Source organism: Erpetoichthys calabaricus, chromosome 1 (assembly GCF_900747795.2).
Source record: "Erpetoichthys calabaricus chromosome 1, fErpCal1.3, whole genome shotgun sequence".
Taxonomy (NCBI): Eukaryota; Metazoa; Chordata; class Cladistia; order Polypteriformes; family Polypteridae; genus Erpetoichthys; species Erpetoichthys calabaricus.
In genome coordinates, this window is record NC_041394.2 from 128,426,757 (window position 1) to 128,449,210 (window position 22,454).

Genomic DNA, 22,454 nt, shown 5'->3' on the forward strand with positions numbered 1-22,454 from the left:
AACTGACATATACTGAGCAATTCCATACTGTTCAGTATAGAGCTGTTGATCACACCATGAAATAGGCTACCACAGTGACCTAATTTCAGTAAAAGTTACTTGCATATTACATATTATGTCATTGTTTGTATCAAATAAATTTATGTACAATGTTTGTATTAAACAAAACTGCATAAAGCCAATTTATTGCCTATATCATGTGTATGATGCCTATAACACTAATATATGCAACAATTGGCACGCGACAAAACAAAGTCAGAGTTAACTTTCAACTGGTAGCTTTACTGGGAATACAGCAGCTGTAGAATTTGCATAAGTCAACGACAAAGATTATAATAAAGAACTTATCTTTGTGAGAAAAGAAGCAAAATACATCATTTTAAATCATGATAGCCTTGCCATCAATTCCTGAGTTGAAAACTTGGTTAAACTAGAAAGAATACTAGGAACAAAGGATAAGAGCCTGAACTCCAGTATATTGGAAAAAAAACAATCTATAAGTCACTGTAGTGTAACCTATGAAAAAGGCATCTGGTGTAGGCCTAGGTTTAGAAACAATGCTGGTGTTGCTCCTTGAGGTCTGATAAAACTGCATCCAGACCGATGACCTCTTTCTTTTTTTCAGCAACACTTTTACGATAGGCATTAGATTTTGTGAGCAGTGTAAAGTCCTGTTTTCTCTCAGCCTTCTCTGCCATTGCATTGCCTCAATGCTAGTGATTATTTTCTGTCTCTTTGCTGCCACTTTTGTGATTTCAGAGCGGAGCTCTTCTCTTTGCTTGTCATTTTCAGTTTCCTTTTTCTTCTTTTTTTCATCATCATGGTATTGGACATATCGCATCCTGGCATTTCTGCAATGCTGCAAGAAGGGCTTTGGCAATACTCCATCAAATAAGCCACCAGTCAAAGAATCTTGGATAAGGCGAAGAGACATCAGAGTCCTTCCTTTCAGATTTGTAACCAGCATGTCCTTATTCACAGAGTACCCTCTTTCGACCGCTGCTTGCCCATGTGACAATGTGAACAGGTCTTTCATTGATTTCCACAGAATTGCGTACTCTGCTTTGTCACCAGCAAATCTTCCCATGAATGTGTCCAGCCGACAGGAGCTACTTCTATACCCTTGAAATTCCTCCTTATGGTGCTGCACCGTTTCAGTGAGGAACATCTTGTACTCACTCAGGATTTGGTCACAGTCCTCTGCTGTATGCCATTTGGCGTTAAGAAGCAGCTGTAAGAGCTTCTCAAACATGGAGATGGCACGCCTTTCATCGTTGATCATAGTTACTGGATCTAGGCATGCCATGTGCCTTACTGCTGCATAATTCAAAGGGCATTTGTCCAGCAGTTTCTTTGTTGTTGCGGACAGGAAGGCTACACATTCTCTCCAGAATTGTTGACCCGGCAGCGGTTTTTCAAGCAGCTTCTCTGAGGCTTTCTCAAGAGCTTGTTTGGTGGCAAAGCCAAGATCCACCTCTTTCAGTGGCAAATGGAGTGTTTTGTCCAGTACATCAATTTTAAGCATTTGGACAGGTGTTTTGAAGTTATCCAGTACCTCCCTCTTTATAAAGCATGAAATCAAACTCTTCAGAAGGGCCTGAAGGTCTTTTGCCAAAAATGGCATCATGGGGGCATCAGTCTGGAAAGTCTCAAGAAAGGGTTTCAGCTGCCTTGCCACATAGGAAAAAACTGTAATTTTGCCTCAAAAAGGGGGTCACCAACAGCCTCTCTGACCACAGTGTATGATGTTGACGTTGGCATTTTACTCTTTGGCAGTTTCTTGTAATTGTCGACAAATATTTCAACATGTGGCCACATCTTAAGTGCTCTCTCTGCCACTGGCAAGTCCTCCACCCACCTGTGAGCACAGAATTTTAGAGGGAATGTTGATGTTTTGGTAATTTCAATAAAGTCATCCCGTCTGGCTGGTGTGTCATGAAAAACCTGCCAAAGGGCTCTTAGTTTGTCACCTATCTTCCATCCACTTTCCTTCTCTCCTTGTTGGAAGCTTCCATGAACTGTATGAAGACCACAGGTTCCTAGGTTTATCAAGCTTCTAATATCTGGGGCCTCCTTAGACCTGTCTTCTTCAAATAATCTCAAAAATTTTTTGTTGACACTTGGTCCATCCATCGAGATTTGCAGGAGCTTGTTTGGATCAAGTGGAGAGAGGGAAACTTTAATGCTCTCAACAAGCTTCTCTGATTGTGTGTGCCCTAGAAACTGGGAGTCCAGATAATGCACAACTACCTTTTCTTCATTATCACTCCAGTACCACACAAGCACATCCATCTGCTCGGTCTGTGTTATTTTGTTGAGGCATTCATCAAATGAAATGGTATAGCAGTTGGACTGTCTAATGTCTTTCACTAGCTTGTCTCTGAAATATGGTGCAAGGCCAAAACACATCAGATACGATGCTTTTGTTGCACCACATGAGAATGTTTGGGCAATTTCACTATCTGGAAACATCAGGTGAAACAATGAACCCATATCTGAACAGGAATTGAAAGAATATTTGGAAAGGGCCTCTTTAATCACCCAGCGGATCTCTGCTTCTAAAACAGCTTCACTTGAAAAATGAGCTCCGATTGTGGGTGTAGCTTGAGGTGGAGCTACAGAAGTTGATGGCTGGACCTCGCTGCTTCCTTGACTCTCTGATTCTGCTGCCTGTCTGCTAGCTTCAGAATTTTGGGGGGTGGGAGATTGATTGATGAAATCAGTCATGCGTGGTCCTGTGCCTTGACTTGACATGACCCTCTTGTGTCCCTGTCCTTTGACATGGCTTTTAACAGCAGAAATGCCCATGTTGCCTACATCAAAAGCTTTCTTGTATATCTTGCAGTATGCCCGATGTACATTATCTGTCACATGTCCTATCCAGTCCCTGAACTCAGGATTTATCTTCCATTCCTCCTTAAACGTACACCTCCTTGACATGATTCTGCTTTCCCTCACTTCTGTAATTAGAAATACATTCTCTAAATTAACCATTATAGGCTACTATTTTTCCTGCAACACTGCCTATTAGTGTCAAAAACATTAAATACAGTAATGTACAAAAATGTAGGCTAAATAGAAATACTGATCCAGTACAGATTTTCTGCAGGCTAACTGTGGTAAACTTAATGTGAAAGCATACCCATATAATTCCTCTAGAGGGAGCTAATGTTCTGTGGAATAATGGAAGCAAGCTAGAATAAGAAGTTGAGCCAGGAGCTGTTAAGCGTGTTCAGTTGTGCAAATAAACGGCACAAGCCAAGTAATATTTATTGTGTGGCGATTGCTCGGCTGCAAGGATATCATACGAACCTACACAAACACACAAGAACAGGCATTTAGATGTAGGCTTCAAGTAGCCTAAGCCCTATTTGTTTTAAATGAAAGCAGTAGCTCTTAGTCTGATTCTTTTTAAGACTGTTATTGTGTTCGTGCTGTTTTAGGTTTGGTTCACTGAATTTATTTGCTTAACAGTGGGACCACATAGGCCTACAAAATGATTTTAGATTGATTAAGCAATTTCCTCCGGGATCAATAAAGTATTCTGATTCTGATTACCGTCATTAGATAATTAGCACTATGCTAACACCTAATGGGAATTGCCATTAACAGGCTAACAGAAATTAGCATCGCCAATTTACTTGACATGTTTAATATGCGACCTGGGTCCACATCAGACGGTATGAAGTAACAAAAGTGTCAGTTGCACCACATGCACTGTGGTCATACTTACAGTCATGCACTCAGCAGAAATTTCAAGTGATGAACTGATGTTCTGTTGTTCTCCTGTCAGCTACTGACAAGCTAGAGCAACGAGGGTCAAAACTCAAATATAATTGCCTATACATGTCTCAGTAGGTGGAGACATTGCGCAGCAGAGGCCACGACCTAGCTCAGCTGTCATCATATCTAGACTTACGAACAGCAAGCTGTTTCAAACAGAAAAATTAAAAAGCGAAAACAGAAATAAAATTCCAGGACAAGAAAGATTATTTCCAGGACATTTGGCCATTTCGATCAGTTTCCAGGTCATTTCAATGACTGGAAAATAACCCTCAAAATTTTCAGGTTTTCCAGGACGCGTGGGAACCCTGTTAAAACAGCTATTACAGGTAAAATGCAACAATATAATCAGCAATCAATATTTTTTCAAACATTTTTAATGCAGTGCTTGTCCCTTGACCCAGTGTTTGTCCCCCATGAAGAAAAAACCTGGCAACAACATATCTGTAATGGCACTTTATTAAGCAGGCTCAAACACATTTTTACATTATAAAACACATTTAGCTGCATGATGATTACTCTCAGAGGCATTCCTTTAATAATAATTGTATTTTAATGTCTAAAATACTTTTTCAACTCAAAAACTATAAAACAAATCATCTTCTTTAAGAGATTTTCACACAAGAAGTGGATTTTTTTCTTACTGAACCCTAAATCCTCTCAGATTAGTCTTCAGATTTTATGTAACAATGCTCTGACTGATAAATCTCAAAATTTCAGCTGACATCTTTTATTTTTCTATCACCTAACCAGCATCAGTGAAGATTAACCCTACTAATTTCATAAACCAAAGCACTTTGTTAAGACCATGTTACCTGTACTTTACCCTACTCCAATTGTCTATCTAGTGGTCTTCTCACACTAAGTAACAACAGGTTACACCAAAATCAGAATGATTATTCAAGACTGTGGAACCAGAGATGGCCTTTGTTAACTAGATTCCTTTTTAGAAATAAATCATCAACAAAAAATTAAACTAACAAGTTAACTACAGCCAGAAAACATCCTGATGTCAATCTTTGTTCTTACACTGCACCGGATAAATTTAAAAGACGGGCAAGGTCTTCTGACTCCTGCCTTACATTCAAAGTCCAAGGCAAATATTCTTTCAGATTGTGGCTCCTACAATTTCACTTGTTGTTTCATTCTTTACATGTGTGGGTGAGTTTCTGCCTGTAATTTAATTAAATTAAGGCAGATGAACCATAATTTAGTATCCTAAAAGTGATAGACACTGTTATCTCCCAACTTAAGCTTTTTCAGTTCACTGATAATTCAGTCCTCATTAACTACTAACATTATTTTCAAACTGGTTCTTGAGCTTCTCAAAGTATATTAATTTCTGCTATGCACTAATTTTACATATCTGTAAGATTAAAAAATGCCATATCTTACCGACTGTAAACCTTGAACCAAAAAAAAAAAAATGTGTTGGAAAATTCAGAAAAAAACAATACAAAAATATTTTAATTTTTACTATTTTTCTCAAGCCTGGCCTAATTTTTTTGGTAAAAATACAGTGAATGTGAATACAAAATATTTTGCCTTGGAAAATAAAAATACTGTATGGCAAGCTTGCCCTCTGCTGGCATTCTAGTTTATAGTGGTGAGAAATATTATAATAGTACTACTACAAGAAGTCAATTATTGTTAAAAAATACCCCTCAAATTTTAGCTGTTTAAAGTGGGTATACAACATTTACATTTTACATGCATTTAACTTTGAAATAAATGCAACACTAAAAAAAAATGATGGTCCAGAAGAAATTAAAAAAAAAAAACATTCTTGAATGCAAGAAAAACAGTTTTTTTAAGTATAATTAGAATGAAGTCAAACTGGCTGGGTTTGCCATAAGAAAAATGTAGTTTTCTAGTGTACTTGAAGTGTTATGACAATGTATTAAGCTCCCAACTTTGTTTTCTGCTTATATCAAAATTTTCATTAAGTAATTTAGACAGGCAGTGCAGACTATGCCAAATATAATGAAAATGTCAAAAAAGAAAACAAATCTACACATAAAGAAAATTGCCACAAGTTTTAGAATGAAGTCAAACTGGCTGGATTTGTAAATGTAAAATTATTATTTAATTCCACCTATATTCACTATTTCCAAAAGAAACTTGTGGCACAATTTTTAGAGATATAAATTTTTTATGCTTGGCTATTATATCATAGTGGTAAAATACATCTTCATATTACCATTATAGACCATGCTGCTGCACAGATTTTAAGCATTTCTACTTTCATTGTATAATTTGTAATACCATTAGCTAATACTAATTAGTAATCTAAAAACTATTTCAACTGTTCAATACCATTCACTACTTCTTTTCCTTACAGCTTCATCTAAGCTTTAAAACAACAAATTTAACAAAGTCTTACCCCCCTAGGACCATCCACTGTAAACAAGGGAAACCCCAAGCATACCACAGCTGTCACATATTCAATTACTGATACCTGTAAAGGCAAAAATAAATGTACAATTTTCAGACTTTACATATTTGAAAAAAGGAAAAACAAAACACAAGGCCAACAGCAAAACACACCCTAGACATGTCAAAATCTAAGCAAATCTGAAAGTGAAAGAAAAATAAGCTTACTTACATGACAGGCAATGAGAGCACCAACATTCCAGCCAACTAAGATAACAGGTTTATGTGGAAAGTGGGCATGTACCTTAAAAAAAAAGGGGGGGGGGGGAGAGATTTATATTAAGATTTTGCAAGACGTTAAGGACAGGTACACATTCAATTCAGAAAATAAATGTTTGAATTCAAACAATATGAAGCTGCCTTTGGATATTATTGTTTTTAAATTTTTGAGGCTTTGAAGAACAACAGATAATAACTTGGATTTCTGAGAGAGAATCAGCTTAGGCAACATTGCAAATTTTGTTTCACATCCATTTAATAATGTAATATTCCATCACAAAAAAGTGTAAAATGTACTGGATGTTGCTGGACATGGTACTCAGCAGCTTTACCTGAGATGATGGGACAGATTTTGACCATATCGGTAGAATGTTTACATTGGAAGTGATTCAATATTATTACATTTACAAATTAATTTGTTATTATCCTATAAGGATATAGGAGCTAGAAATTACACTTGTTTTACATCTACACTAACAGTCAAAAGTTTTAGAACACCTCAGTTTGTGAAGTATGCAGTAGTCCACACCAGGTATTTCAAGGTCCTATTTCATCCTATAAGGAATGGGTTTCTTACTGCCACTCTCTCTGTCAAACCTGTAGCACAAAGTCTCCTCTTCACAGTAGAAACAGATTTCCTTTTTTTCAACCACTGTTAAGCTGTGCTTGGAGCTGATGTGCTATGAGACACCAATCACTGAAGCTGGTGACCCTCAGAAATTTGTCTTCTGATTGGGTTGTGACTTTGGGTCTGCCAGATCTCTTCCTATCTGAGTTTCTCGCAGTTTCCAATTGACTCACAGGCACTTTGATTATTTTTGCATTTTCTGTAAATTAAAGGCCTACACTTCTAAGGGTAATAATGCTCTCTCATTTCATTTGTTAATTACTGTGGTCTTATGATTTATCACTGAAATTTTGCCCAAATAATAATTCAGAGGGAGTAGTAACCCAGTGTGTGCCAACTCTCCATTAAGACAGTCAGAAGGTTTTTAAGTAATCAACAGAAGTTGGGACACCTGGGCAAATTATTTGCTTTAACTTCAAGGCTCAGTTTACTTTAATTGCAGTAGAACTGTAGGTTGTAACCTAATAGTTGTTCCCTGAAAAAGTCCCATATGTAATACAGTATTCTAATATTTCCTTTTTTCAGCTTTTGCTAACCTAAACTTTAAATTTTAACCTCTGGTAGGTTACTGCTTACGTATTAACCATTTTAGGTCATTCATTGCATTTCAACTGATTAAATCTGAAGAAAAACTGGAAAAACTGAGGTGTTTTAAAACTTTTGATCAGTAGTGTATATACTTAGCTCACTTCCCCAATTGCTATGATTGAGATAAAGGGACAAAACCTAAATGTTACATTAACATGGAAATGAAAAATGTATTTAAAGATATATCCTTATTATTATTATTATTATTATATAAATTATATTTTAATAACAATAGCACTTTTTGTAAACAACTTAATGATTTGTTCCACAAAGAATAAATTAATAAAATAATGCATCATTTCCCAATTTGTTTTTTAAACTTTCAAAACAGCATGCATCACTAAACTAAGAAATTCTTCAAATGCTTTCCTTCCCAATCAAGGCACTATGAAAGCAAATCACACACTACTCCTTGCCAAAAAGACTACAAAACAGGCATATACAAAAACTAAACAAAAAAAAAAAAAAAAAAAAAAAAAAAAACTTTTAATGATAGATGATTTGCTTTTATTTAGCAAAAATATCTGCCAATAGGGTAAGGAAAATTTACTTGGTAAGATTTCGTAAAGTAAGCTAAAAAATCATAAATACACATTTTTAATAAGTCATTAATTCTTGCAATAAAGAAAAATGATTTAATGTCATGATACAAATACTTTTCACATGCTTAGATTTCATTTTTTGTAGTGAACTCCTCGAAGTATCCAAAGCACCTTCTCATAGAAATCTCCATTCTATATTTGTAAAAACATGTAGTATAGTCCACAGTATGTTGAAAGAGGTCACTGTTGCAGAGTCTTTGACAACAAGTATTAAAAACAATAAATGTGCCATATCATGCTTACATTAAACTGATGTAAAGTAACTGATGCAAAAGCATCTGTATAACATGGTAGCTTAATTTTTACATTCTGTTAGTTTAAAAGCGATTAACTTTATGTCAAAACATTCAGCATTGCTTAATGTATACATCCACATCTAGTTTGTTGCAGTACCTCTAGAACTTTACCCCTGACAGCTCCAATCATGTGCTCCAGGCACTGAGTCACTCCCACATTGATGCCACCATTTACAAGGTGTGTAGATATGGGAATTACCTAAAACAGAAAATGCAAGACATTAAGGAACATTATTAACAATGGCCAACAAAACACTGCAGCCAAACTATAATTAACTGAGCAATACCTTATGTTACATTGCAGTATAAAAGGGAGTTTAAAGTTACATTTATTTTGTATTTTAAATTAATTATTTTTAAAGAATACAAATGAATATTATAGAGTTTTTCATTAAGGCTATACAATTTGGGAAAAAAATCATCTAATTGCAATTTGTTTACCAATATAATACTTAACAATTCAAATGATTATTATTTTCTATTTCTATCTTAACTTGAAAAGTTTTACTACAGCAAAGAAACTATCATTTCCACAGAATTATTGCAGGAAGAAAACAACAAAATTCAAGAGAATAACAAAAAAGAAAGCCCTTAACTTAAACAAGTTACGAGAATATGGGCAACATAATGTACGATACTGGGTTGATTTTTTTGAAGAGCTTTAAGTAATCTAGAGATGATTTAATGTATACAGGAGGATGTATGCAGGTTATATGCAAATACCAATTTATATAAGGGTCTTGAACATAACTATATTTTGGTGTCCACATGGGGTCTGAACATTAAATAATCCTACGACTTTTCATTAAGCCTACAGGATTGAAGGAGAATTCAATCTACCATGCCATGCTACATATAACATGCAAAGTACTGCTTTGATATTATGAATTATGCAGGAATTAAGAAGGGTGTCCTATCCCTCACTAAAAGTGGTGACTGTAAGTTTTAAAGTGGCATTTTAAAACAGCAAGAGTGGACAGCAAAAGGCTGTTTTTTGTTATTAGTAGTGATGGCGTGAGTGAGGGAGAAAGCTGTTTCACTACTAGAACAGGTGATTCCTCACATCCTATTAATTTGTTTCCCAAATTTCACAATAACAATTTTCATCTTGGACTGAAATTACTTCATTGTTATTGGCTGTTTGTTATTAATGTGAGAATATGTTTAATAATAAATAAGATGGGGCAGATGTTGCAATGAGGGTTTATTTATATTTATAAAATTGGCCATATATTGTTAGTGCGCAAACATTAAAAAAATATAATTTAAAAATGTTTTAGTTGTGAGGGATGGCCGACCTGTCATCCCGGCCAACACCCCCAGATGGAGCTCTCCCTGCGGCATAGAGGTTCCCCGAATTCCAGCAGGGCCTCATGGACCTTGTAGTTTTTACAACCAGCCCTGCTGGATACCATGGGGACCTCCAGGAGACACTGTAGGGAGGCTCAGGGAATTCTACATGCCCTATAACCTGGAAGTACGTCATAAGCAAGGCAACAAGGGAAATGACGTGCTTCCGGGATGAAGAAGAGGATTTTTATCTGACCTGGAAGTGATAGGAGATCACATGGACTGAGGGATTGGAAACACTTCCGGGTCAGGGAATATAAAAAGACTATGGTAACCCCCAGACGATGAGCTGAGTTGGGAGGCAGGGTGGCTAAGCGTCTGGGAGTGGAGGGTTGAGTATTGTTTATTTGTGATTATTGTTTATTGGAGTAGTGTGGAGTAGTGGTGCTTTGTGCACTTATTTATAATAATAAATATTATTATTGGACTTTTATCTGGTGTCTGACGTCTGGTCTGAGGGTTCAAGGGGTCGACAGTGCCTCTAATTGTCACATAGTCTAAAAAGTATATACATTATACTATTATCTACAGAAACCGGCAAAAATACAAAAATTTAATTATATGACTTGTTGCCCATTCCTAGCTGAACTTACCCATAAGCAGTGTGCATGTACTCATTGTTGCCCATTCAACATATTTACTCTCTAATCTCCAATTGGTGGATTTTAAAGTGAGAAAATAAGAAAAAAGTGAAACTTCACAAACTAGGCATGCAGGGTTTACAATGTGTAGGATAAATATTGCAGCTCTTTAATTTGAAAAATACATTGTGTCAAATTGTAATTTCTATGGGACACCCACTTTGGAGTTTGTAATCTCTCTCTCATTATTATGTGTATATATATATACACATATATACACATATATATATATGGTTGAAATAGTTGAAAATAGTTGAAATAGTTTACTGTCAAATAATGCAAAGAGTATGCAACACGTTTCGCCCTAATTCTGGGCTCATCGGGCGTACACACTCACTGCACCCCCCTCTCGGGGAATCGAACCACTTTGAACCATACGCCGTGGTGCAGCTTCTCGCATCTGAAAGAGGGCACCGTGGCGGATGTTAGCCGACTTGCTGACCAACCACAAGCGTTACCTGGTAGGTAACCACCCATACAATCAGATTGTGATTCAGACTACGAATGCCACACACACACACACACGCACACACACATATAAAAAATCCAATGTCTGTATGTCTGTCCACTTTTCACAAGAAAACTACTTAAAGAATTAAAATTGTTTTTTTTTTTCTATAATTTGTTTGAACATTCCAGGTGATTTTACAACTTCTCTCATTGCGCTAAGAATCATAGTTCGCTTGCAAGAGCGATATATTCGCATTAATCGGAGACAGAGGCTGCGAGGCAAGTGGAGGGGGGAAACATGACATCAGGAGTATGGAAGCGGGCAGGGCCCTCCTCACTGTCCTGTTTCATTACTACATGGGTGGAGTCACAGGGGATTGCTAGTAATTAATAATTTTATAAACAGACAAATCTTTTTGTAGGAGCTAAACAAATAAATGTGAAACAAATATGACAAGCTGGCACTTTGAATAATATTACCAATCATGAAAAACAGATACACACCTTGCCCAAGCAAGACAACTGTGATTGCCAAAATCGAAGACGTCGCGAGGTTGTAAATGCAGGATTTGTAGGACCAGATGGTGCAATTAAGATAAGGGGTGACCCAGGGAGCTTGCTCTAAAGAGAAAAGTGATTAAATTGGCTTCTAACAATATAGAAAGAGATCAAATTATGTAGCATGCATATTAAAAATGACATATATAAAATATTACATACAGGTTGAGGCAAAAACACAGTAGTTTTTTTCCCATGTGTATTATAAATGACTTGCACTCTCAACTAATAAACAGATATAATGAAAACTTTATAAATGCATGATGTTTAAAGTAAGACCCTACACAAAAAACACAGCTTCAAACAATGATATATAATATACAGAAGTCTCACCGGTTTATTATGTGACAGCACACCGACTGCTGGGTCCCAGGGCCTCTTGAGAAGCAATGACAATGCTTCTGCCCCAGCAGCTCCAGCCTTTACAGAAGAAGAGAGTACCATTCTGTCAATCAGTGTTGGAACCTAAACAGTAAAGAACATGTAGTTATGTGACAGTGGTCCTTGAAAAGAATGATGAAACTCACCTGGTTTGAAGCAGAGTCAACACTAAGAATCATTTAAGTACAAAATTGAACAGATCAATTTACATACTGTAATAATAGACACAAATGAGACAGGCTTTGAAAAAGAATAAAATATGTCAATGAAAACCAAATGAATACAGTTGGACTTCCATAACTATGGGTCTTGCATCTGAGGATTCAACCAATCATGGAATTAAAATATTTGAAAAAGAAAAAAAAAATCCAGAAAGTTCCAAAAGGGAAAAATTTAAGTTTCATTGTCTTCTTGGTACTCCATCAGAAACCACCAAAAATTGTGGCAGAAGCAGTCCTGGGACCTCACTAAACTGTCCAAATGGTAGTAGTAATGAGCAGTATGTAGAAAGCACAGGGACTTGATCGGTGCAAGTTCCAATTCTAAAGGCCTGTTCATACTTGACAACATCATCTGCAAAAAGCAGTGACCCAATCCTGAGTTCACCACCCCGGACCCCCTCAACGCCCTGGCTGCGCCTAGAAATTCTGTCCATAAAAGTTATGAACAGAATCGGTGACAAAGGGCAGCCCTGGCGGAGTCCAACTCTCACTGGAAATGGGTTCGACTTACTGCCGGCAATGCAGACCAAGCTCTGACACCGATCGAACAGGGACCTAACAGCCTTTTTCAGGGGGTCTGGTACCCCATACTCTCGGTGTACCCCCCACAGGATTCCCCGAGGAACATGGTCGAACACCTTTTCCAAGTCCACAAAACACATGTAGACTGGTTGGGCAAACTCCCATGCACCCTCCAAGATCCTGCTAAGGGTGTAGAGCTGGTCCACTGTTCCACGACCAGGACGAAAACCACACTGTTCCTCCTGAATCCGAGGTTCGGCTATCTGAAGGACCCTCCTCTCCAGGACCCCCGAATAGACTTTTCCAGGGAGGCTGAGGAGTGTGATCCCTCTGTAGTTGGAACACACCCTCCGGTCTCCCTTCTTAAAGAGGGGGACCACCACCCCAGTCTGCCAATCCAGAGGCACTGTCCCTGATGATCATGTGTTGTTGCAGACACGTGTCAACCAGGGCAGTCCTACAACATCCAGAGCCTTGAGGAACTCCGGGCGTATTTCATCCACCCCCGGGGCCCTGCCACCAAGGAGATTTTTGACCACCTCGGTGACCTCAGTCCCAGAGATGGGGGAGCCCACCTCCGAGTTCCCAGGCTCTGCTTCCTCATTGGAAGGCATGTTAGTGGGATTGAGGAGGTCTTCGAAGTACTCCCTCCACCGACCCGCAACGTCCCAAGTCGAGGTCAGTGTTGACACTGCACTGCTTCCCCCTCCTGAGACACCAGATGGTGGACCAGAATCTCCTCCAAGCCGTCCGAAAGTCGTTCTCCATGGCCTCCCCAAACTCCTCCCACGCCCGAGTTTTTGCCTCAGCAAACACCAAAGGGCATTCCGCTTGGCCTGCCGGTACCTATCAGCTGCCTCCAGAGTCCCACAGAACAAAAAGGTCCCGTAGGACTCCTTCTTCAGCTTGACGGCATCCCTCACCGCCAGTGTCCACCAATGGGTTCGGGGATTGCCGCCACGACAGGCACCGACCACCTTACGGCCACAGCTCCGGTCAGCCGCCTCAACAATAGAGGCACAGAACATGGCCCATTCGGACTCGATGTCCCCCACTTCCCTTGGGATGTGGTCGAAGTTCTGCCGGAGGTGGGAGTTGAAGCTACTTCTGACAGGGGACTCTGCCAGACATTCCCAGCAAACCCTCACAACACGTTTGGGCCTATCAGGCCTGACCGGCATCCTACCCCACCATCGAAGCCCACTCACCACCAGGTGGTGATCAGTTGACAGCTCCACCCCTCTTTTCACCCGACTGTCCAAGACATGTGGCTGCAGATCCGACAACACGACCTCAAAGTTGAAATCGAACTGAGGCCTAGGGCCATTCCTCCCAATCACGCCCTTCCAGGTCTCACTGTCATTGCCAACGTGAGCATTGAAGTCTCCCAGCAGAACAAGGAAGTCTCCAGAAGTTATGCCCCCTAGCACCTCCTCCAGGGACTCCAAAAAGGGTGGGTACTCCAAACTGCTGTTCAGCACATACGCACAAACAACAGTCAGGACCCGTCCCCCCACCCGAAGGCGGAGGGAGGCTACCCTCTCGTCCACTGGGGTAAACCCCAAAGAACATGCTCCAAGTCGGGGGGCAATAAGTATGCCCAAATCTGCTCGGCGCCTCTCACCAGGGGCAACTCCAGAGTGGTAGAGAGTCCAGCCCCTCTCAAGGAGATTGGTTCCAGAGTCCAAGCTGTGCATCGAGGTGAGCCCGACTATATCTAGCCGGAACCTCTCGACCTCACGCTCAGGAGCTCAGGCTCCTTCCCCTTCAGAGAGGTGACATTCCACGTCCCAAGAGCCAGTTTCTGTAGCTGAGGATCAGACCACCAAGGTCCCTGCCTTCGGCCACCACCCAACTCACACTGCACCCGACCTCCTTGGCCCCTCCCATAGGTGGCGAGCCCATGGGAAGGGGGACCCACGTTACCTCTTCGGGCTGTGCCCGGCCGAGCCCCATGGGTGCAGGCCCGGCCACCAGGCGCTCGCCATCGAGCCCCACCTCCAGGCCTGGCTCCAGAGGGGGGCCCCGGTGACATGTTTGCTTCATCAGGCCGTGATCTTCAGCTCTCTCTAGATCTGTTCGCAGCTTAGTATGAAGCAGCTGGGATGGGAATCAGCACCTCCAAATCCGAGACCATGGTCCTCAGCCGAAAAAGGGTGGAATGCCCTCTCAGGTTTGGGAGCGAGATCCTGCCCCAAGTGGAGGAGTTCAAGTATCTCGGGATCTTCTTCACGAGTGAGGGAAGAATAGAGAGGGAGATCAACAGGTGGATCGGTGCGGCATCCGCATCGGTCTGTCGTGGTGAAAAAGGAGCTGAGCCGCAAGGCAAAGCTCTCAATTTACCAGTCGATCTACGTTCCTACCCTCACCTATGGTCATGAGCTATGGGTAGTGACCAAAAGAGCGAGATCGCGAATACAAGCGGCTGAAATGAGTTTCCTCCATAGGGTGTCTGGGCTTTCCCTTAAAGATAGGGTGAGAAGCTCAGTCATCCGGGAGGGGCTCAGAGTAGAGCCGCTGCTCCTCTGCATCGAGAGGAGTCAGATGAGGTGGCTCGGGCATCTGATCAGGATGCCTCCAGGATGCCTCCCTGGTGAGGTGTTCCGAGCACGTCTAACCGGGAGGCGGCCCTGGGGAAGACCCAGGACACGCTGGAGGGACTATGTCTCTTGGCAGGCCTGGGAACGCCTTGGGAAGTGGCTGGGGAGAGGGAAGTCTGGGCATCTCTGCTCAAGCTGCTGCCCCCGCGACCCGATCTCAGATAAGTGGAAGAGGATGGATGGATGGAGTCTGTGTCATCACACAGGTTCCGATAGGATGCTTGTGATGTAAATTTAATCACTGGAAACCTCACATTGGCAACCACGTGCCTCCAGAATTTCTCAACTGTGTGGCCCTATGCATATCTACTATGAATGTGCTAGACAAGAACACATGCACTCATTGGAGGAACAGTTATGTGATGTGGTACTTGTTATATGATGTTTTGTTATTAAGTTTAATGTCACTGTTCTCTGTGCCCACTGTTATGGACTCATTCATACAGGCAGACCAAGTATGGTACACAGGGGCTTAGCATCAGCATTTAGAATTGCCGAGCCAAGCACAGGACTAGAGAGCCAAAGACAACTGGAGAATTGAATAGTCAGCCTAAAGACAGACTAGTATATTTCTGTCTTCTGTCACCACACTATCCTCTTTCCTTGTTGGGAGAATGAGAACTGTATGTAGGCATTGTGCTATTCCTGTATTTTTGAAGGTGGGGTTTGAGTCCTTTCCTGTCCTTGTTTGGATCCAGAGAAGGAGCCTGCACATGGAGCAACCAGAATATAAGGATGGACCTATGGCCAACTCTTTGAAGCTGTCGGGCGGAAGATTATGTCTTCCGACTGGTGAAAATCCTTTCAGCGTGGCGACGAAAGATGGCAGACTGCGTAGGTCAAGACCCCCACATTCCTTGATAGAGTCTATCATAAGCTTCCCGTCTGTAATACCGTGTGAACCCGTCAGTAAAGTGAGCTAGATTATCCTTTATACTTCTCGTGTAATCTTGTAACTGTCATATTGCATAATGAGGGGGGGGGGGGAATAATACCTATTTATAATTATTTAAGGGGTTAAAAAGAATACATTTCCAGAGAGCTAATGCCTCTTAAGGAAACAGTACTACACGCACCTACACAATCCAACATTTAAAGCACCCAGCAACAGCTAATTGTCCACAGCTTCATGGGGAGAAATCACCCAAACCTTGGGCAAAGATGAAAGTTTGTACAGGCAAAAATGTAAACAGAGCATATGTATGTTCAATATATAAAGGAAAAGAAAAAACTTTTGGTGAAAGGCAAGATTCTGTAACCATGTAGTATCATACATTGGACGGTTGAACTATAAGCAGACCAGGGTGCACATTCGCATTTGTAGCTGCCTGTGCTGGAGTATAAAGGGGCCTTAAGAGCTACCTTCTCTTATTAGAAAAATCTACTGAAAAGTTGCATGTCACTTGCCCAAGCAGGCCAGAAGGTCAATAAGAACAAGTCGAGCATTTCCACAACCAGCAAAAAGATGCTGAAATTCGTGAAAGTATTAGTGTTAGAGCTACTATAAGTAATCTAGAGATGATTTAAACTATACAGTAGGATGTATGCAGGTTATATGCAAGTGCCATTTTATATAAAGGGACTTGAGCATATGTGGATTTTTGTATCCACAGGGCGTCCAGGAACAATATCCCACAGGTACCAAGGAACAACCGTACATTAAAACCACATGCTTTTGACAAGCTTCCTTTACCTTGCTCTTTAGTGTTTGCAGCACATCCAAGTAAGCAGCCAACATTGGTAAGCTGAGAGACTCTACTAGAGTTGCATGCAGCCACTGGGTGAGTTTAGTGTCCCAATTCATGCTTGCCAGGGAATGCCGCACCTTCCGGGCACACTTGTCCACTGCAATACGGCGAAGAACAGGTTCATTACATGCCTAGGGAATTAATAAAACACATGAAAATATGGTGTTAAGTAGGTTGTATGACAAAATCTTGAACAACTTACTTTGAAATTTTGGCATCTTATACAACATTCTTTTCATTACAAAATTCACAGCACATACTATAACCAGGTATTAATGCCAGAAAAAGTTTATACAAAATAAGGCAATACAAGAGAGTTAACTGCAAGATAATTTCAACTTAATGGAAAAAATGACATAAAAATAAATACATTAATCAAAACAAAAAGAACACAGTAGGCAGAATGTTACTAGTTCATGATTCAGAATTTCAGATCTCCCATTTCACAAACAATGAAATGTTGAATGCCTGGCCATGGACCCAACATTTCGATGTTTTGTTTTACTGAGCCACTTAGTTATCACTTTTGCCTTATGGCAAGGTGCTCCATCATGCTGGAAAAGGCATTGCTCGTCACCAAATTATTCTTGGATCTTTGGAAGAAGTTGCTCTCAGAGGATGTGTAATATCCCACGTAGTGGGAAGTGGCCCCAGCCTACACTCTGGACATCTGATAGTTTATGAACCGAACAGGATCAGTGGAGAGATGAGACAGAGACAAAAATTGAAGGGTGAATGCTGCAAGTTTATTTACAAAGGTGTTGTACAACCAAAAATGCAGTAGTGTCAGGTGGGCTTTGAGACACAGTCCTTCACCACTGACACTTCTTCAGAAATTAATAAAAACAAAAAGGTAAAAATATGGTGTATTTACAAAAACAGTGCACTCCTACAAAAAACTACACCCACACTCCAATAATGAAGGTTGTCTTCTGTTTTTCTCCGGCTCAAGAAGCTCCTCCAGCAGGAAAGAAAAATGCACAAAAACAAGTGTGTGTATATACAAAAACAACTGCACCAAACCCAAAATCAAAAACTATCCCAGCACCAAATAAGTATATATACATCCACCAAAAATGATCATTAGGAGGTATATAACTCTATATACAAAAGAATATATACAAAGCCGCCAAAATCACAACTGCTCCTCCAAATAGCTCAACGGTGCTTACTCCTACCTCGCCTTTAGGTCCACTGATGACCCCTGTTGGCCGCTAACTCCTTAAATATAATCGGTAAGATTGTCCAGCCAATCTGCCACCCCGTCTACCTCACGCACCTATCCAGGTAGACACTAGCATGTTCATGGGTCGCGCATTACCACAGGATGTTTTGGTACTATTCTTTATTCATGGCTGTGTTCTTAGTCACCACCAGTGCAGCGCTTGCTCAGGAATGGCAGCAGATACTGTAGGTGTGAGTGCATTTGCACATGCAGTGAGGTGAAGACTTTTGGAGGATGGCCTGGTGTCAAGAAGGGCAGCAAAGAAGCTACTCTTTCCAAGAAAAACATCAGGGACAGACTGATATTCTGCAAAAAGTACAGGGACAGACTGGGGCACAGTATTTTTATCTGATGAATCCCCTTTCAGATTGTTCGGAGAAGAAAAGGTGAGCCCTACCGTCAGTCCTGTGTCATGCCAACAGTAAAGCATCCTGAAACCATTCACCTGTGGGGTTGCTTCTCAGCCAAGGGAGTGGGCTCGATCACAATTTTGCCTAAGAACACAGCTATGAATAAAGAATACACAATAATCTATTCAGAGTTTGAGATCAACCTATAACCATAACAGTACAGGAGAAAAATGTATCACATTATTCTGTCTATTACAATGCAGAAAAATGAACAACTAGCAGTAAATGAGTGATCACACCTGTGAAGTTTGGTTTCACCAGTGAAAACTGCAAACCTAAACCTAATTACAATGTTTTCAAAAATAGGCAGCACTTTCGTTTAGGTGCTGGAAAAATTACAATAAAACAATCTACTGACAAGATACTCTTATTAATTTAACACTAGAATTACCAGAGCCTACGAAAAAACTTGTAGATCCGGCCCACCTTAAATCGCTTCTTAAATCCGTTCACACTTCTCCGCCAGCGTCTTTTGTCCTCAAAATGTGCTGATAAAGACAAGCTGCCAGCAGCCGGCTATTCCATCCCCCCACCGACTTCTAAGTGCACGAACTTCTCCCAGCTCATGCCTTGATTGATTATCTGGGAGTGAAGTGGAGTTTTAGAGTGGAAATAATAATCTCCCAGCTCATGCCTTGATCGATTATCTGGGAGTGAAGTGGAGTTTTAGAGTGGAAATAATAGATCATTATTTGGAACACACGCATTTCATGTGTGTTCCGTTTCTACAGTAATCTGTGTAAACACATTGTTAAAACAGAAACTTTTTCATATTTTAGTAATAAATGTTACAAAATGTAGGCATAAACTATAGAATGTGTAAAGCCTGAGTTCCAAAGATCAAATAAACACTTTCACAAAAGGTTCAAGGATGATACAACAGTTTCCGTGGTGTAGCGCGCTAAGATTTGCACACTAAGGAACATTTGAACAAATCCAAACTTTATTTAAAAACCAACCACGAGCAACCAAGAAAGTAACATTGCAGCAGTTCGCGCTATAGCCTTACAACCGATCACAACCCGCTGTATAAACACTTTTTTTTTTAATGAGTTTTAAGCACAGGGAAAAAAAAAGGAACATTTGAACAAATCTGAACTTTATTTAAAAACCAACCACAAGCAACCAAGAAAGTAACATTGCAGCAGTTCGCGCTATAGCCTTATAACCCTATTGCAGGGGGAAAAAAATGAACATTTGAAAAATCTGTAACTTAATAAACAACCAAGAAAAGTAACGTTGCAACAATTCATGCTACAAACTGAAAAATGAACATTTGAAAAATCCGTAATACAAAAACTAACCATAAACCACCAAGAAAACTAACCTTGCATGAGTCGAGTTCTGGCATGAAGTGAGGAGGAACTGGGTGGAGAGGAGGTTACAGTGCTTAGAAGCCATGATTAACTGCAAAAGCACACGAAATACTGTAGAGCACAAAGAGTTCACAGGTAAAGCACGCACGTCTGACTGAGAACAATGAACAGGGAGAGGCTGAACACGTGCTTAAATACTGTAATCGGCGCGTACGAACCGGAAGGGAAATGAAATAGAGCACAAAGAGTTCACAGCGAAAGCACGCACGTCTGACTGAGAATAATGCAACACATGCGGAAATCATCGGCACGCACAAACCGAAAGGGAACCTGGCAAAAGTTTGGCGAACTTTTTGGTCGTAAACTGATTTGTACGTGTACTGACACGTTCGTGAACTGAGGTTCCACTGTACATGAGGAGGTATTTGAAATAAACTATTATGAATCTACTGTAGTACATGGTTCTCTTTTTACAAAGCTGCAGTGGAGCCAGGAATATTTGACAAAATAAACAAAAAACATTTACACATAAAATTTACAAATAATGAACTGGAATTTAGAATTAATAATGAGAAGCTTTTACTCAAATGCAAACTAAAGAAATAGTATTTCACGTATGAAAATTAAAGCATCTTAAACAACCTAAGGTTGATGCATATAGTGAAACTTCAGGTTCTCTATACAGGTAGTCCCCAAGTTACAGACATTCGACATACGACTTACGAACAGGGCCGCAGCTACTCCTTCATCTGTCTGGGGGACGTGACGCAGGCTTCTCAGTAACTGCCACTCCGTCATCTTTGGCCTGGGGATGCTGCAAGTGGTGGCTGGAGGGGGTGATTTCGCTTATCGCGCAGTGTAGTGTTCCTCGAGCGGGTGCGTGGCAAGTGGTGACCCGGGGTCCATGGTCGCCGGGGCCACATCTACTGCTCGTGTGCAGGATGGAGGCTTGATGGGGCGGTTCGCTGCCCACCCACCACTGCTCCTGACTGCCCTGTTTGTTCTCGATGGGTGGCTGGTGATGCTGCAAGCAGTGACCCGGTTGTGGCTGAATGGAGGCCATTGAAGGTGAATGGGGCGGCAGCATTGTATAGTGTGCCTTCGGTGGCTGCCTGTTTAATGGGGGCAGTGGTGGGCGAATACTGTATGCAAGTGGAGAGGACTGTGTGGTGGGTGAATGGTGAATCGCCCCTCGCAGGCCCCATTCATTGTCAATAGCAAGCCTACTTGTACTGTTACGTACATAGCAGAAAGTTGTCTCTCGTTAGCACACCAGACGTGCTGACGAGGGGTGCCTTCCTGCTGTGATAGCGTGTACAGTGCTGTGCAGAAGAGCTCATCTTAACCTTTTGTCTTCACCCTTCAACAATGTCTCTGAAACACAAATCTGATACAAGTGCTGGTGATACAGTAAAGAAGACAAAGACCATGGAAAATAAAAGTAGAAATAATAAAAAGTTCAGAGAGAGGTGAAACTCCATTATTCATTGGCAGAGGACTTGGTTACAGTCGGTCAACAATAGCATCTATTAAAATAATGTACCTCTTCCAACTTACATACAAATTCAACTTAAGAACAAATCTACAGTCCCTATCTCGTACATAACCCGGGAACTGCCTGTACTATATATATTAAAGAGAGACTTTTTTCAAAATGTTGATACTTATTCATTTCAGTGTAAACAAAGTATGTACCTTGGATGACTATAAATAACAGAATTGATCATAATTAGGTTAATTTCAACATGTGATTTATTAACTGTTTTAAGGTTATTTGAATGCATGGCTCTCATTAAGGAAAGGAGCATCCAAAACATATCACTGATTGAATCTACTGTACAGTAATGTCTAAGACAACTTTAATTCTAATTAACTTTTCACATCTTGCCATTAATGTTATTGAACATAATGAAAAGCCACTGTGCCTTACACTCAGTGCTGTACAATAATAACTGCCTCCCTGTTACTCTCAACTAGGTGGAAAAAATTCATCCCTCGGCACATCCCTCGATTACATGCTACACAGGAACTTAACTTCTTCCTCAGTAGCTGTCAGCAAATGGCCTGGAATGCACTTCATGCACTGTGTTATACAGCAGCAGGCAATGTCTTAAAAGGCAATAGGTGTGATAAGTTTGCATAGTAACGCAGTAACGCACATCACTTTGTTTTTCTTAAGTAACGCAGGTATTTTTACTTATATAAAATTATTGCATTAGGTTACTCGTTACTTTAAAAATTAATGTTTCATTTTCCAGAACCAATATCATTTAAAATTTTCACATTCAGTTTATCCACGAGCAACATATTTTTCATGGTATTTTAGTCAAACATTTGAAAGTCAGCTTCACTGTGAGTAAATTACTACTAATTTATCTACTGTTTCAGTAGATACTACTTATCTACTGTTTCAGTCATTTAGATACTATTGTTAACAAAGTAACAAACATGATTTAGAAAATGTATAATAAATTAAGAAAAGG

General features: G+C 40.3%; 1 protein-coding gene across 3 annotated transcripts in view; it reads right to left on the reverse strand.

Moving 5' to 3' along the window:
• Positions 1 to 22,454, reverse strand: part of kansl3 (KAT8 regulatory NSL complex subunit 3) — a 159,900-nt gene that overhangs the window by 95,892 nt on the left and 41,554 nt on the right. For all 3 annotated transcript variants that reach the window (XM_028806093.2, XM_028806084.2, XM_028806102.2), the window contains exons 5-10: positions 16,966 to 17,151; positions 11,882 to 12,013; positions 11,495 to 11,611; positions 8,647 to 8,748; positions 6,389 to 6,460; positions 6,167 to 6,241 (exon numbers count right to left, since the gene is read on the reverse strand). In XM_028806093.2, the coding sequence (XP_028661926.1) occupies positions 6,167 to 6,241; positions 6,389 to 6,460; positions 8,647 to 8,748; positions 11,495 to 11,611; positions 11,882 to 12,013; positions 16,966 to 17,151 (684 nt within the window). The remainder of the gene's footprint in view (positions 1 to 6,166; positions 6,242 to 6,388; positions 6,461 to 8,646; positions 8,749 to 11,494; positions 11,612 to 11,881; positions 12,014 to 16,965; positions 17,152 to 22,454) is intronic.